At 43.1% G+C, this 15931-nt stretch overlaps 1 protein-coding gene across 9 annotated transcripts in view; it reads left to right on the forward strand.

Moving 5' to 3' along the window:
- slc4a5b (solute carrier family 4 member 5b) overlaps positions 1–15931 on the forward strand; it is a 61643-nt gene that overhangs the window by 19357 nt on the left and 26355 nt on the right. For all 9 annotated transcript variants that reach the window (XM_077243585.1, XM_077243580.1, XM_077243579.1 and 6 more), the window contains 3 exons: positions 2753–2910; positions 9058–9145; positions 9232–9386. In XM_077243585.1, the coding sequence (XP_077099700.1) occupies positions 2753–2910; positions 9058–9145; positions 9232–9386 (401 nt within the window). The remainder of the gene's footprint in view (positions 1–2752; positions 2911–9057; positions 9146–9231; positions 9387–15931) is intronic.

Below are 15931 nucleotides of genomic sequence, written 5' to 3' on the forward strand. Positions count from 1 at the left end.
TAATTTTTTTTTGTGTTTGTTTTTTTATTGTAATATTTTGCCCGCTATTGGCACCTGCACAGGGACTGCAGATGGGAATTAGCTTTTAGCTCAATCTGGTACAGTACATATATTGTGCATTGTCCCTGTTAAATAAAAAAGAATAAAAAAACAATTTGTAAAACCCAGGAACAAGTCTTCTTGCGTGCGTCCACGTTTCTTGACTGCTGTACAGTCTGACATTAATAACATCTGAGATCCTACAGTGTGACATGGCTTACAGCGGGATCATGTTCGTGCAGTCTGACAGGCAACAATCGTACAGGACTATTATAAATCGCACAGTGTGCACCCGGCTTAAGTCACTCAAGTGCTGCCAGCCCTCATTAGTCTTTAATATTGTAATATTTTCATTCATTTGATCATTGGTTTTGTGGTGCAAAACAATGAGCCACAATTATGAAATACAAAAATAAAGCTCTTATTTTTGCCAAGGTATTTTAAAGCGAACGGTGCCGCCACTATCGGCTCACTAGACTTCAAAGTGGGCCAATTCTGAGTCCACTTTAATGAGTTTCTCTGCTCACCCACGACTGACTTTCATGTGATCAATGCCCTCAATAGGTTTCATTTAGGGCCTACAGGAGCATGCTGAGTTTGAAAGGCATGCTGAGTTATGGGTGGATAGATGTCAAATGCATGCAGATTTGCATTTATTCAGGCATTGCAAAGCTATCCACCTTTAAAAATGTATGAATGTTATTGCATTAGATAACAAAAATGTTGAACGTCAAAGTATAATTATAATAGTATAATAGTTGTATTATATAAAGTATAATAGTTTTAGTATATATAGTTAAAGTATATATAGTTTTATTATATAAAGTATAATAGTTTTTTTAAGAAAGATAGCACAAACACACTTTTCATGCAAAATTTTTCATTAAAGTTGTTTGTTAGCTTTGAAATGAGAGGCACCAACTTTACCTTGAGCCAGTTGGTTAAGCGTCTTTGCAAAAATTTAAAGTTAGTTTAGAGTTTAGAGAAAAGCTCTAGCATTTAGTCAGAAAGTAGTGTTGTAGTACGTGAAAGCGGTCTTGGTCACAAGACCAATTTTTGAAGGTCTTGGTCTTGTTTCGGGTCTCAGACTAAGAGAATTTAGGATTTTATTTACTGGTCAAGACCACAACTGCGAAGATTTGATTGGATGTAATACTTCCTGCTTCAAATGCAATCAATAACTTATTTCTAATTTGAATTATTCTTGTGCTGGGTCAGAAATCGAGGGATTGTGTCAAAAATGTCAACAAAATGAATACAGTTGCCCACACAAAATTCATGATATGATTGCAAAAAGGACTTGTATGAGATCTTTATTTTCATATTATAACATACCCTTTATTAGGTACACCATGATACGAATGTTTGTGACATGGCACGTTATCCTGCTAGAAGTAGCCATCAGAAGATGGGCTCACTGGTCATGAAGGGATGGACATGGTCAGCAACAATACTCAGGTCGGCTGTGGTGTTTAAACAATGCTCAATTGATACTAAGAGGCCCAAAGAGTCCAAGGAAATGTCCATATTGTTTACGCCAAATTCTGACCCGACCATCTGAACGACCCAGCTGAAATCCAGACTCATCACACTACGCAACATTTTTCCAATCTTCTATTGTCCAGTTTTGGTGAGTCAGTGTGAATCGTAGCCTCAGTCTCCAGTTCTCAGCTGACAGGAGTGTCACCGGTGTGTGTGTTCTGCTGCTGGAGATCTTCTGCTTCAAGCTTTGATGTGTTGAGCTTTCAGAGATGCTCTTCTGCACCTCGATTGTAACGAGAGCTTATTTGAGTTACTGTTGTCTTTCAATCCGTTTTTCTGACCATTCCCTGTAAACCCTAGGGTTGTAAAAAAAATATTTTTAAAACATTAATCTCGACATTATTCATGCAGCTGTAATTGTACCGATTCAGATGCAGCTTCTGTGCCACCTATGCAGTGCAAAAATGGATTTTGTTGTTAGTATCTTACATTTATTTGGTTACACCTCTATATAGTGTCACATCATTCTAATTGTATTTATTGATTAAACATAAGACATTTCTGAGGCAGTAAATGTGGATCTTTTAGATGAATTTAAGGAGTGCTGATCTTGTCTTGGTCTTGGTTACAACATTACCAGAAGGTCAACTTCTAAGTGAGACCTAAGAGTGTTTTTGGGGCCATTTTGTTATAAATGAACGTTTGTGAGGAATAAGATCTATTTTGGACAGCTAAGGGGAACCTGCAGATTTGATACTCAAATATAGACCGAAACAGCAGCGAACGATCTGACAAGAGGCAAAACAGGGTCGAGACATGAGAAAGGAGCTTGTTTATTTGTGGCAGAAAGTGAATTGACTCTGAAAGTGGCATTAAAAGATTAAAAGCTGATTTTGAGCATAAGCACAGACCATACCACAACCACGAGTTCTTTGAGGCCACCGTGGCCAATCGGCTGTTTTTTATTGGTTCGTGTGTGTGCATTTGCTTGCCTGGTGTGATTGCGTAACTTTATCGATCTGCCATTGGAAAAAATTAGACGCTTCCCATTTCCATTGCATGCAGGCACGTCAGACATTGATAATGGAGCTCATATTGATACTGGTATCATGAATGAGGCACAAACACTTTCCAACATGGAAATTTCATGACCTAAGCATCTGACACAATGTGGCTTAATTTAAACCCACTCACCCATGATGCCTAACTGCATTGTTATCTCGCCCACCAGCTGAAGAATAAATTTATGAAGAAGATCCCCAGAGATGCTGAGGCGTCTAACGTGCTGATTGGAGAGGTGGATTTTTTAGACAAGCCGTTGGTGACCTTCGTACGTCTGGCTCAAGCCACAACGCTAGGAGGCCTTACTGAAGTTCCTGTGCCAACCAGGTGATCATTCCCAAACATTTTGCTTATGTTTATTGGCTGTTTAAATGGCCAATAGCCTTTAGTTTGATGTTGCAGTCTGGCAAAACCGCACTTGACTTGTACCATAAATTACAGACATTTCCTTTGCAAATGATTGGAAATACAAGTGTTTGTGCAACCAAAGACAAATTATGGTTTCCGCATTTCATTTTTTTTTTGTCATTTTCCAGTAAAGGTTTCTAAGCCTATGGAAGCCAATTTCTGCCACATACGGGAAAAAATCATGCTTTAGTAAATAATAATTATCACAATTAAGACAAAAAGTCGAAATTATGACATAAAAATACATAAATATCCTTTAGAATTGATGCATTTATTTTAGATAAATATTATAACTTTTTCTCAGAGAATATTTTTTTCCCCTCAACTGACTCGTAAATTGATTATTATTATTATTATTATTTTAAGTAAATCTGACAAATTTTATTTAGGTTAATTAACCTAAATTTTTTACATTTATTCATTTAGCTGACGCTTTTATCCAAAGCGACTTACAATTGCTATATTTCAGCAGGCCTCTGGAGCAACTAGGGGTTAAGTGTCTTGCTCAGGGACACATTGGTGTCTCACAGTGGATTCGAACCCGGGTCTCTCACACCAAAGGCATGTGTCTTATCCACTGCGCCATCACCACCCCACAAGATGGTGACCCACAAGACCCTCACAAGAATGAAAATTTTTTTTGTAACAAATTAAAGAATTCAATTAATGTAATATATTCTCTGAAAACAAGTCTTATATTGAGGTTTAAATCTGATAAGAAAGTTTTGGATATATATGTTTTACTGGAAGACAAGCACAAAAAAAAGGCAATAAAAATAAGTGTGGTCAAAGATGGTCAGATGGTATTTTTAATTTAGGGGGTAAGATCATCACGTTTTAATCATATTTTTGATCCATATTAGAGAAAGAGAAAAACGTCTCAGGTTACGACCATAACCCTAGTTCCCTGAGAAGGGAACGAGACGATGCGTCGATGACGCTTTGGGAACACCTTTGCGTGACTGAGTCTGAAGCACTACTGTCAACTAGTCCAATGGAATGAATGAAGCGTCACGGGCGGGTGATGTCATGACCAGGAAGATATAAAAGCACATCCGGTGCAATGCTCGCGTTAGCTTATAGAGCCGAAGCAAAGTCGATCGCATGGATGCAGGAAGTATGGCTGGGAGACGCATCGTCTCGTTCCCTTCTCAGGGAACTAGGGTTACAGTCGTCACCTGAGACGTTCCCTTTCGAGGGAACTCGCGATGTGTCGATGACGCTTTGGGAAGGATAATACCCAATACGCCATAATTACAAAATGCCAGATGATAAAACTGTCGGCAAATTAAGTAAAAAGCACCTGGGATCCTGGGGCAGCTTCCAGGTCCAGGCTATAAAACCTCACAAATATTAGCGGCGAGGACCAACCCGCCGCATCACAAACCTCCCGAAGGGAAACTCCTGTTAAGAGGGCTTTCGAGGCCGCCATACTTCGGGTAGAGTGAGCTCTGACCACCAAAGGGCATGGCTGGCCAGAGGACTCATATGCAAGAAAAATAGCCTCGACTATCCACTTACTGATTGTCTATTTAGAAGCACGAAGACCTTTCTTAGGTGAACCAAAACAGACAAACAACTGATCAGATCTCCTCCACGGGGCAGCCCTGTGGACATAAGTGTCCAGTGCTCGCACTGGACACAAGAGATTCAGTTTTTCCTGGTCCGAAGATGTAAACGGAGGAGGACAGAATGCCTGCAGTACAATAGGCCTTGGAATATTGGTTGGATCCTTAGGGACGTAACCCTGCTTAGGGTATAAGTACGCCTTAACCATACCCGTTGCAAAAATTCCAAACAGGTGGGAGACACGGAAAGAGCCTGAAGGTCTCCGACTCTTTTTAGGGACGAAATGGCTAACAGAAAGATAGTCTTGAACATCAGAAATTTTTCTGAAACTAATTCTAGGGGCTCGAAGGGAGCCCCAGACAAGCCTTCCAAAACTATCGCCAGATCCCATGCCGGTACCCTAGTTCGAACTGCAGGCCTCAGCCTCAAGGTGCCACGAAGGAAACGAATAATCAGGGGATCTCGACCCAAAGATGTAATACCCATAGGGGCGTGGAAAGCCGCAATGGCCGCCACGTAAACCTTTAAGGTAGAAGAACATAAACCTGACGTGAAACGAGACTGGAGAAACTCAAGTACTGTGTTGACTGAACAGTTAACTGGATCTCGCTGCTGTTGGTGACACCAAGACGTGAAAACTTTCCACTTAATTATATATAATTTCCTCGTGGCTAGAGCTCTGGAGCCAAGAATGGTCTCAACGACCTCAGTCGAGAGACCACCCTCTAAAAGTTGGGCCCCCTCAGAGGCCAAACCCATAGGTTCCAAATCTCCGGTCGGGGGTGAAATATTGTGCCCCCTGCCTGAGACAGAAGGTCTCTCCTGACAGGTATCTCGAAAGGAGGGCCGTCAAGGAGATGAACTAGGTCCGCAAACCAAATTCGACTTGGTCAGCGTGGAGCTACTAATAATAGACTTACTCCGTCCTGGCGGACTCTCTCCAGAACTCCTGGGAGCAGAGCAACAGGGGGAAATGCTGAGTCGCAAACAGATCCACTTCTGCTTGGCCGTAAAATTCCCAAATGAGCTCCACCGCCTCGGGGTGGAGTCTCCATTCCCCTGGCCTCAGCCCCTGCCTCGACAGGGTGTCCGCTCCTATATTCTGGTTCCCTGGGATATTCCCTGCCCTCAGGGAGAGTATCTTCTCGAGGGACCACAAGAGGATCTGGTGTGCCAGTTTGCAGAGTGGACACGAACGCAGCCCCCCCTGTCGATTTAAATAAGAGATCACCGATGTGTTGTCTGTACGGACGAGCACATGATGGCCCCTCAGATCTGGGAGGAAATCTGGGAGGAAATTCTGCCTCAGATCTGGGAGGAAATGTCTCAACGCATTGAAGACGGCCATCATCTCCAGGCAATTTATTTGCCAAGAGAGATGACGGTTCCTCCACAGACCCTGTGCTGAGCGGCCTTCCATTACCGCTCCCCAGCCGGTGAGAGAAGCGACTGTCAAGATAGCAACTCGATGGCAAAGAGCTCCCAACACCGGACCCTGGGACAGGAACCAATGTTTCCTCCATATAATCAAGGCGCGGATGCACCGCCGCGTGATCTTGATCATACGAAGTGGGTTTCCCCTCGGGGAGAACCCTCTGGTCCTGAGCCACCACTGCAAAGGTCTCATGTACAGCAGGCCAAAGGGGATCACATTGGACGCCGCTGCCATGAGGCCTAACAGTCTCTCGAACTGTTTCGCAGTGCGTGACTGGCCTAGCTTCAACTCTTTTGTGGCAGTGATGATAGCAGCTACACGAACGGGCGATAATGTGGCCCGCATCGTGACTGAATCCCATACCACACCAAGGAAATTGGTTCTCTGTAGTGGAGAAAGCACACTCTTCTTGGCATTGAGTCTCAACCCCAATTTCTTCATATGAGCGAGAACGACATCTCGATGCCGAACCGCTGACTGCTCTGATTCCGCCAGAATCAGCCAGTCGTCGATATAGTTCAGAATGCGTATGCCCTGCAGCCTGAGCGGGGCCAGAGCTGCATCTACGCACTTCGTGAACGTGCGGGGTGACAGAGCTAGACCGAATGGAAGCACCCGATATTGGTATTCTTTGCCCCTGAATGAAAACCTCAGGAACTTCCTGTGTTGAGGGAGGATGGAGACATGGAAGTAAGCGTCCTTCAAATCTATCGTGACAAACCAGTCCTCGGATCTGATTTGAGTCACTATCTGTTTGAGTGTGAGGATCTTGAATTTCAATTTCATGACTGCACGATTCAGCAAACGGAGATCTAAAATTGGACGCAACCCCACATCCTTTTTTGGAGCAATGAAGTATCGGCTGTAAAACCCCGATTCTCTGTCGGGGGAGTACACCTGTTCTATTGCTCCCTTTGCTAAGAGAGACTCTACTTCTTGCTCCATTACCAGAGCCTGCTCGGGATGTACTACCGTGAGTAACACCCCGTTTTAACGAGGCGGAGGAGAACCGAATTGGATTCTGTAACCATCACTATTATCTGCAGGACCCAAGGAGATAGATTCCCCAGATTATTCCACTCTGTTAGAAAATCTACTAATGGTACCGGTCTCTCGAGACTGGCCTCTTGTGTTAAACGAACAGCCACTTCGGCGACCTGAAGCATATTGTCAGGAAACAACCGAACTGACTGTTTTTGAACCCCCCTCAGAGGGCTCAGTGTCGAGTCAACACTGCGCCGAACTTTCGCTGGATACCACTGCGACCCGAAGCACCAAGGGTGGCGGGGTTGGCAGACCGGTCCCATGAGGACCCCGAAGTGGAGCGGGCACCGTATTCTGAGGTGTACACCGCTCCACCCCGGTTGAGGCTGTCCTCGATGGTCTGACATACATAGTGTCAGGACCTTTTCTGAGCCGAAGCCTTCCTAGCCATAAGTATGGTCCTCAGATCCGGCTTAGACTTAGCCGACTTCGGCTGGGAGTGTTGGCTCGTTCCCCAAGATTTATTCAGGGGGAGCACGAGACGCAACACTTATTTTCTGTTGCACACGGTGCAAGGAGCTTGGCTGGGGATGGACTCGGCGAGGAAGGAATTTTTTAAAAGCCTCAGATTGTTTTTTATTTTCTTGAAATCTTTCAACAACCGAATTCACTGAGTCACCGAAAAGACCAGAGGGAGACATAGGGGCATCTAAAAGAAAAGCCCGATCTTTATCTTTAATATCTGCAAGATTTAACCAAAGATGTCTCTCAGTAGCTACGAGGGTTGCCATAGACCGCCCAATAGCACGTGCGGTCTCCTTCGTAGCTCTGAGAGAAAGATCTGTAGCCCGACGAAGTTCTCGAATTTCGTCGGGACTTACTCCCTCACTCCTATCGATATCCCCCAGCAGATCTGCCTGATAGGCTTGGATTACTGCCATCGTGTGCAGACAGGCTCCAGCTTGACCTGCTGCTGTATAAGCCTTACCCACTAAATTCGATGTGGTTTTTAGTGGTTTATTCGGCAACACGGTTATATGGTTTATTCCATGATCTACATAGCTCACTATGTAGATCAGGAAAGAATGGAAGGGCCCGTGATTGAGATGAAACATTAGATGTGAGAAAACGCTTGTCTAATTTGCTTTTAGGACGAGAATCTCTTTTTTCTGCTGGCCAGTCAATACTTAATTTATCTACAGCACGAGTTATCACCTCAATAAGCTCCTCATATGCTGGGGAGAGGGATGGTGAATCCTCTCCCCTTATTGTTTCTTTTTTAGTGTTTGTGTCACTCTCACCGATGCTCAGTAACTCTACCTCCTCAGAGCTAGAGCACTGAAGCATCGGGCTCTCTTCCCGGGCAGAAGAAGCCGCAGCGCGGGCTTCCAACACCGGCAAGAGAGCAATGGATCCCTCGGGTAAAGGAGGAGATAAGGCAGAGCCCGTCTCCAACCCCGCCGAGAGATCCATTTGCGAACCCCAAGTGAGCCTTCTCCGAGCTGCCTCGGCAGCCGCGGGTCCAGAAGCCCGAGGTTCGCGAACCTGTTCATCACCCTCAAATGTGGACAGATGGGAGCGGAGCATGCGGAGCGGGAGACACTGACAATGCTGACAGTCAGCCCCCTCGAAGGCTGACATCGCATGCTCCACTCCCAAACAAACTAAACAAAGCTCATGTGTATCTCCACCCGTGATATAACGAGGGCAAGGAGAAGCACAGGCTTTAAATAGTTGTTTCGCCATAATAACAATATAAATGAGAGACAGACAACAATAAATATAACAGACAGTTTTGACACAGAGAGCTTTGCTGAGGCACAAAAGCTAACGCGAGCATTGTACCGGATGTGCTTTTATATCTTCCTGGTCATGACGTCACCCGCCCGTGACGCTCCATTCATTCCATTGGACTAGTTGACAGTAGTGCTTCAGACTCAGTCACGCAAAGGCGTTCCCAAAGCGTCATCGACGCATCGCGAGTTCCCTCGAAAGGGAACTACATTTCTGATGTGATTTGTAATAACGTATTTTAATCAAATATAATGTTAATTTTCTTTTTGTGCTGCATTTTCCAGGTTTCTCTTTGTGCTGCTCGGTCCCAATGGCAAAGCCAAATCCTACAATGAGATCGGTCGGGCCATGGCCACACTCATGGTTGACGATGTAAGAGAAAGTATTAGTAATTCTGTACCTCAGTTTAGTATCATCACAGTATTTGTTAACACGTGTGTATCTGTCACCATCTTTAGCTCTTCAGTGACGTGGCCTATAAAGCCAGAGATCGTGAGGACTTGATTGCTGGGATTGATGAGTTTTTGGATGAGGTGATAGTTCTTCCTCCTGGAGAATGGGACCCCAAGATCCGCATCGAACCCCCAAAGAAACTGCCTTCAGCAGATATGAGGTATTAAATCATGAATCTCAATGTTAAAAATGATCGTGATTTTAACTGTAAAAATGCTACAGTGAAAAACTGTTAATTGGTTAACAGAAAGTTTCCTTACTATATACGGTAAATAACTGTGATATATATAATGGTACATTTAATGTAATTTTAGTGTAAAATACCGTTAAATTTACAGTTTTTAGAAGTGAAAAAGAATAAGTCATTGTATAATTTACAGTGAAAAAATGTAAATTGACATTCCCACAATTACCTGCGTGACACTTCACATTTAATTTATTTTGTTTTTTAAATAACTTTTTCTTCATAACTTTCTTTGTTTTTTCTTTGCTTATTGCATTTTTTTAATTTCAACATGTTACCATGATGGTGTTTAATGTTTGTGTGAATGACACTGTGCAGCATCTATATATTAGTATTAACTTTCATGTGGAAGAGCTACTTATGATGAGCTTTGATTGATCATTTGACTCTTATTATTGCTGTGATTGTTGACTCTCAGTGTATTACAATGGAACAAAACAGATATTAATACTTCAAAAGATCAGTAAATTAACATTATATCAGATAATGAAATTCGGTTTATTGCTGTAAAATTATATACGGTTAAAAGTCTGTAAAACCTAAAATGCTGCTACTGTATTTTTAACAGTTATATTACCAGTCTGGAGTCAGTATATTTTACTTTTTATTTCAATAAATGAATACTTCCATTCAGCAAGGACGCATAAAATTTATCAAAAGTGACAGTAAAGACATTTATTTGAATTTATAGTTTTTTTTTTGTTTTGTTTTTTCATTTTATTAAACTTTCTATTCATCAAAGAATACATAAAAATAATGTATCATGGCAGCACAACTGTTTTCAACATTGATAATAATCAGAAATGTTTCTTGAGCAGCAAATCAGCATATTAGAATGATTTCTGAAGGATTATGTGACACTTAAGACTAGAGTAATAAAGCTGAAAAATTTAGCTTTGATCACAAAATGTAAAATTTAAAAATGTATTCAAATAGTAATAATATTTCACAATAGTACCATTTTTATTGATCAAATAAATGCAGCCTTGGTGAGCATAAGAGACTTCTCTCAAAACAGTTGTAAGCTCCACCGCTGGCCCAAAAATGGAATCCAATGGCATGGTCGAAGGAATTCAGCGTGTGTGTCTTTTTGGGCGTTTCTGGAAAAATCACTTTAATTTATTAAACAGTCGATTTCTATTTTTAATCCTGACTCCATGAATAATTTAATCTGACTCCAAATTTGAATGACTCTTTATCTTTTACTGATTTTCTATCCTAACAGCTGATCAAAAGTTTAATTGTGATTTAATTTAGATCATTGATTAGTCTGAGTTTCTTATACTTTCATTTATTAATTCATTATGGACCCAATCCCGCACAGAGATCCCGTCGGCCCGATCGTGTTTCTCTCGGACACAAAGCTTGTCAATTCTGAATTTAGTCAGAGGGTTCAGGTTTAGCTAATACCTCTTAAGTCGGTTGCCTACTTGTCATGATCTGTGTGATGAACGGTGTCTACCGTGACACTACTGCTCACTCGTACAAAAAGTGTAGTTTACTTTAGCTATATTTCCATACAACTTGCTAAATCAGTGACAGACAGAAATCAAAAGGATTTCAGATGATGTGCCTACTGCTCCATTCATACATGCGCCTTTAGTTTGACCTACCCTGCAAGATTTGCGGTAGCACAAGCCTCCTATAATTTACTAAAATAATGATTTCAGAATACTTCCGAGTAAATCAAGATGTAACATTTATTTTGCAAGGCAGAGTTAAAAATCAATCGAAAGGATTAAAATTAATACGTAACTGATCAGCATAAAATACAAACATAATTCAAAATGCAATATCAAAAGTAGTTTAAAAGAGTCAGCATACCTGGCAATAGAGACACACAGCAACAGTGTGGTAAGTTCTACCCAAGTGAAACAAAAGAACAATAAACATCTAGCACCCAAATATTGATTCCGCTTTTGTTGGACCCTTTCTCATGACCCAAGTGGTCATGCCTGAGTTATCCCATGCCTGTGATAAAGACAAATGGTTATCAACAATCTTTATTGGGACATCTCCCACAACAGAAGAAAAGTCATTGTATTCTTTTTCTGAGTTTCCCCGCTGCTGCGGGAATGAACCAACTTTACCATTCGCACCAGATTTATTTTGCCCTCACATAACACAACTGGAGGCTGGAGGTTTGTGAGATTTGCATGCCTGAATGATCCCTGAAAGAGAGAAGATAGTGTACAGAGTCAGGAATACAGCATGAGGGGAAAGAGATTAGATTGGGCCAGTTGTGTTGTGCTCTCTGTCCCTTAGATCTCCTTTGCAGATAAGGGACGTTCGGTATTTATGGAATGGACCACCTGAGGAAAATAGGGGAGGGTCATGTCTTTTTATTCTTTGTTGAGGAGAGGGTACTCCAATTTTTTTAGCCCAGAGGGAGGTCACCCAACTTTTGTATTTATGAAAACAGCAACATTTCAAAGTGGCTTGTTGTTAGGGACATTCGGTATTTATGGAATGGATCACCTGAGGAAAATAGGGGAGGGTCATGTCTTTTTATTTAATGCTTTAGTCTCACATGTCTATTGATATAGTTTTAATATCATACATTTAAAGCATTTGTTAGGGTTGCTGTTTGTTATTGTGTGTTTGTTTGTGTTATCTTTTTAATATTTTTTGAATATATTTTGCAACTATTTAGTTATATATATATATATATATATATATATATATATAGAGAGAGAGAGAGAGAGAGAGAGAGAGAGAGAGAGAGAGAGAGAGAGAGAGAGAAAGAGAGAGAGAGAATGTAAAAATAAATCTTTTAAACATTTTCCTCTTTTTGCATTTGGATTTTTTTTTTTTTTTTACCCCTTAACAGATCTTGTATCAATTAAGTAACTATAGATTTTGATAAAAAGGAGCAGGTATTTTAAAATAACTATTTACATCACTATACCATTTACAACACAAGAAAAGCTCATTTTAGAAAACTGTTACAAGCTAAAACTGTTAATTTTATCTGAAATGCTGTTTTTCTGAAGAATTATTTTCTCACGTCTTTTAGTATAACATTACAGATTTTTGGCCATCGCTGTTTTTAACATTTTTATTTTTACATTCTTATGTAGCTTATAGGCCTATTTAGAATCTTTTTTTTTCTTCTTCTTTTTTTACCACACAACAGATCTTGTATCAGTTTAGTAACTTTAGATTTGAGGAAAACAGGGCAGGCCTTGAAAAATATCTACTTATATCACTATAATATTTACAACATTAGCTTTGTACTCATTTTAGAGAATTCTGGTACAAACTCATCCATGTCCAGTTCATGTGTTATTGCTTTTTCATAAGCTAAAAGCACGAGGTTTTCCTTTCGGAACAAGAAATCTGTGCATGTTATTAGGCTACTAAAGTGTGGTAATCAAGTTCACTAATAGTTCTAATAAAGTTAATTGGCTGTTACTGTCGTTATATTGCTTCATAATTCAGCACGTTCGTTTACCTCAAAGGTAGCGAAGGGAATGAGCTAAGTCTGTCTCTGAGGAAAAAAAAGAGGGGGTTGGGAAGAAAACAGAAAATAACATATCTGGAGCTGAATTGACCCTTCACAGGGAGTTTGATTGACAGGCGATCTGACCATGATCCGCCATCTGCCGTATCCCGTCATTTTTGGCTGACAGAGCAGTCAGGAGAGTTAGATTAACGTTAGAGGATTTGAACTTGAAAAACGGAGTGTACTTTCAGCGGTTAAAACAACATTCCTTCATATGTTCATTCATGTTTATTTGATGCTATAAATTAACTAGAAGGAAGAGATGATCGGTTCACGAGCAGCTTTAACTGAGGCTCTACAGCGATCTGTCAGACACATTAAGCCAAAAAAGGTTCACATTTCGTTAAAAAATGTCCAAATTTGAAAGTTGAGACATTTGTTTCATATTAAAAGTAACCTGCTCTCTCCTATCTGTCAGCGCGTTGTCAGTGTCCTCTCTGCTCCGCGATGTATGTTTCACTGCATGAGAACGATACTCGGTTACTAAAGTAACCTCGGTTCTCTCTAGAAGAGGAGCGAGTATTGCGTAAGCTAGCTTGCGCTACGGGTAAAGTCATCTTTGCTCAAGATATTGAAGACAAAAATTATCCTTAATTTTGTATTTATTGTCAACGCAGTGCAGCAGCCAGCAGACCTAGAGCAGGCCATATTGCGTGCTCATTGGTTGCCCTGTGGCAACTGCTGCAACCTACCACTGAGCCTCGCTCGTCACGTCACTAGTCATAGCCCGCAAAAATGGGGATGGCTTAGCGTATAAAAGCCAGGCTCGTAGGTTGTCTCACTGGTTTCATCAGCTGAAGCGATAAGACGCTTGTGGCGCCTGCACGGTCAGGTTACGCAATACTCGTTCCCTCTTCTAGAGAGAACCGAGGTTACGTTAGTAACCCAGTATCGTTCAATTACGAGAGGTTCTCTCGTATTGTGTAAGCTAGCTTACGCTACAGGAACCCATTGTCAACGCCGTGCGCGCCCAGCCTCCACTTCATGAGTCCCAGGGATTCCCGTGGAACATAGATAAGTGGGAAACAGGTGGCCAGCAATGCGGGCCAGCACATGTTATAAGCACATATAGGGTATACAGAGCGGCGTCGCCGGTCCATAACTATTCAACCTATAGTGGAGCTCAACCAGGAGAGCTAACGTCGCGTGAGGGAAGTCCGCGCATGATAATCTGGGCAGGACAACACACTGCTCACACTGACAGAAGTCTAGCCTGCAAGGCGGGAACTTCCAGGTTATAAAACCTAACAAATGTGGACGGAGAGGGCCAGCCTGCTCAAAAATGTCATGAATGGAAATTCCGCTGGACCAAGCCCACGACGAGGCCACGCCTCTGGTGGAATGCGCCCTAATGCCCAAAGGGCATTGCAGACCTTTAGACATATAAGCAGATGTGATAGCTTCCACTATCCATCTGGACAGGCTTTGTTTCGCAGCAGCGAGACCCTTTGTGCCCCCACCAAACGAGACAAAGACCTGTTGCGAACGCCTGAAAGAGGCGGAGCGCGTAATGTAAATCCTGAGCACCCTGACGGGGCAGAGGAGATTCACATCACCCGCACTGTCGGATGCAGGCAGAGCCAAGAGAGAAATGACCTGTGCTCTTAATGGGGTGCCCAATATTTTAGGGACATAACCATGTCTTGGCTTGAGGATGACTTTAGAGTCATTTGGCCCGAACTCAAGACACGCAGCACTAACAGATAGCGCGTGTAGATCCCCCACACGTTTAACTGATGAAAGAGCTGTCAGAAAAACGGTTTTGAGCGAGAGGTACTTTAGGTCCACGGAGTATAACGGTTCAAAGGGGAAAGCTTTCAGGGCCTCTAGGACCAGTGAAAGATCCCAGATGGGAACCGAGGGGGGTCGCGGGGGGGTTCATCCGTCTAGCTCCTCTAAGGAAGTTAATGATGAGCTCGTTCCTTCCTATTGGGTGGCCGCGCGTCGAATCAGCGACCGCTGCAATGGCCGCCACATAGACTTTAAGCGTGGATGGGGACCTGCCCTTATCCAACAGCTCCTGAAGGAAACTAAGCGACCCCGGGACCCCGCACATTCATGGGTCTTGATCTCTATCGGCGCACCATTTGGAGAACACCGTCCATTTAGACGCGTAAAGCCGCCTCGTAGAGGGGGCTCTGGATTGCGTGATCGTGTTCATCACTCCCTCTGGCAGTACAACGGGTATCCGTTGATTAACCATACGTGCAGAGACCAGCGCTCTGGATGGGGATGCCAGATTGAGCCGCGGGCTTGAGAGAGGTCTCTCCTCACCGGAATCGACCAAGGGGCTGTTTGGGACAGCCGCATCAGCTCCGGGAACCAAGTTTGATTCTCACAGCGCGGGGCTATAAGGAGCACCGAGTGGCGCGTTTCCCTGATTCTCTTGATTACCTGTGGTAACAGAGAGACCGGAGGGAAAGCATAAAGTGGGAGGCTGGGCCAGATTTGGGCCAGCGCATCCGCGTTCTTTGAAAAGAACAGCGGGCAATGAGCGTTGTCTTTTGACGCAAAGAGGTCGACTTTCGCTTTGCCGAAAAGGCGCCATAGTAACTGGACTGTTTGGGGGTGCAAGGACCATTCCCCCGGGGGGATGTGGTTCCTGGACAGTGTGTCTGACCGTCGTTCAAATGGCCTGGCACGTGCGCGGCGCACAGCGAGTGCAGGCGTCCCTGAGACCACATAAGAAGGCGTTCCGTCAGATGGCAGAGGTTTCTGGATCTGACGCCGCTCTGACGGTTTATGTAGGACACCACCGACATGTTGTCCGAGCAGACCAGTACATGGTGGTCCTGTATGAACGGGAGGAAGCGTTTGAGGCGTTCTCGACCGCTATCATTTCCAGACAGTTTATGTGGAAGTTTTCTCTTGGTCCGACCACAGGCCAAAGGCCGGTCTGCCCTCGAAGACGGCGCCCCAACCCAGGTTGGAGGCGTCCGTCGAGATGACCAATCGG

Source organism: Siphateles boraxobius, unplaced genomic scaffold (assembly GCF_051911475.1).
Source record: "Siphateles boraxobius isolate OS27281-9 unplaced genomic scaffold, OSU_SipBor_1 25, whole genome shotgun sequence".
NCBI classification, from domain to species: domain Eukaryota; kingdom Metazoa; phylum Chordata; class Actinopteri; order Cypriniformes; family Leuciscidae; genus Siphateles; species Siphateles boraxobius.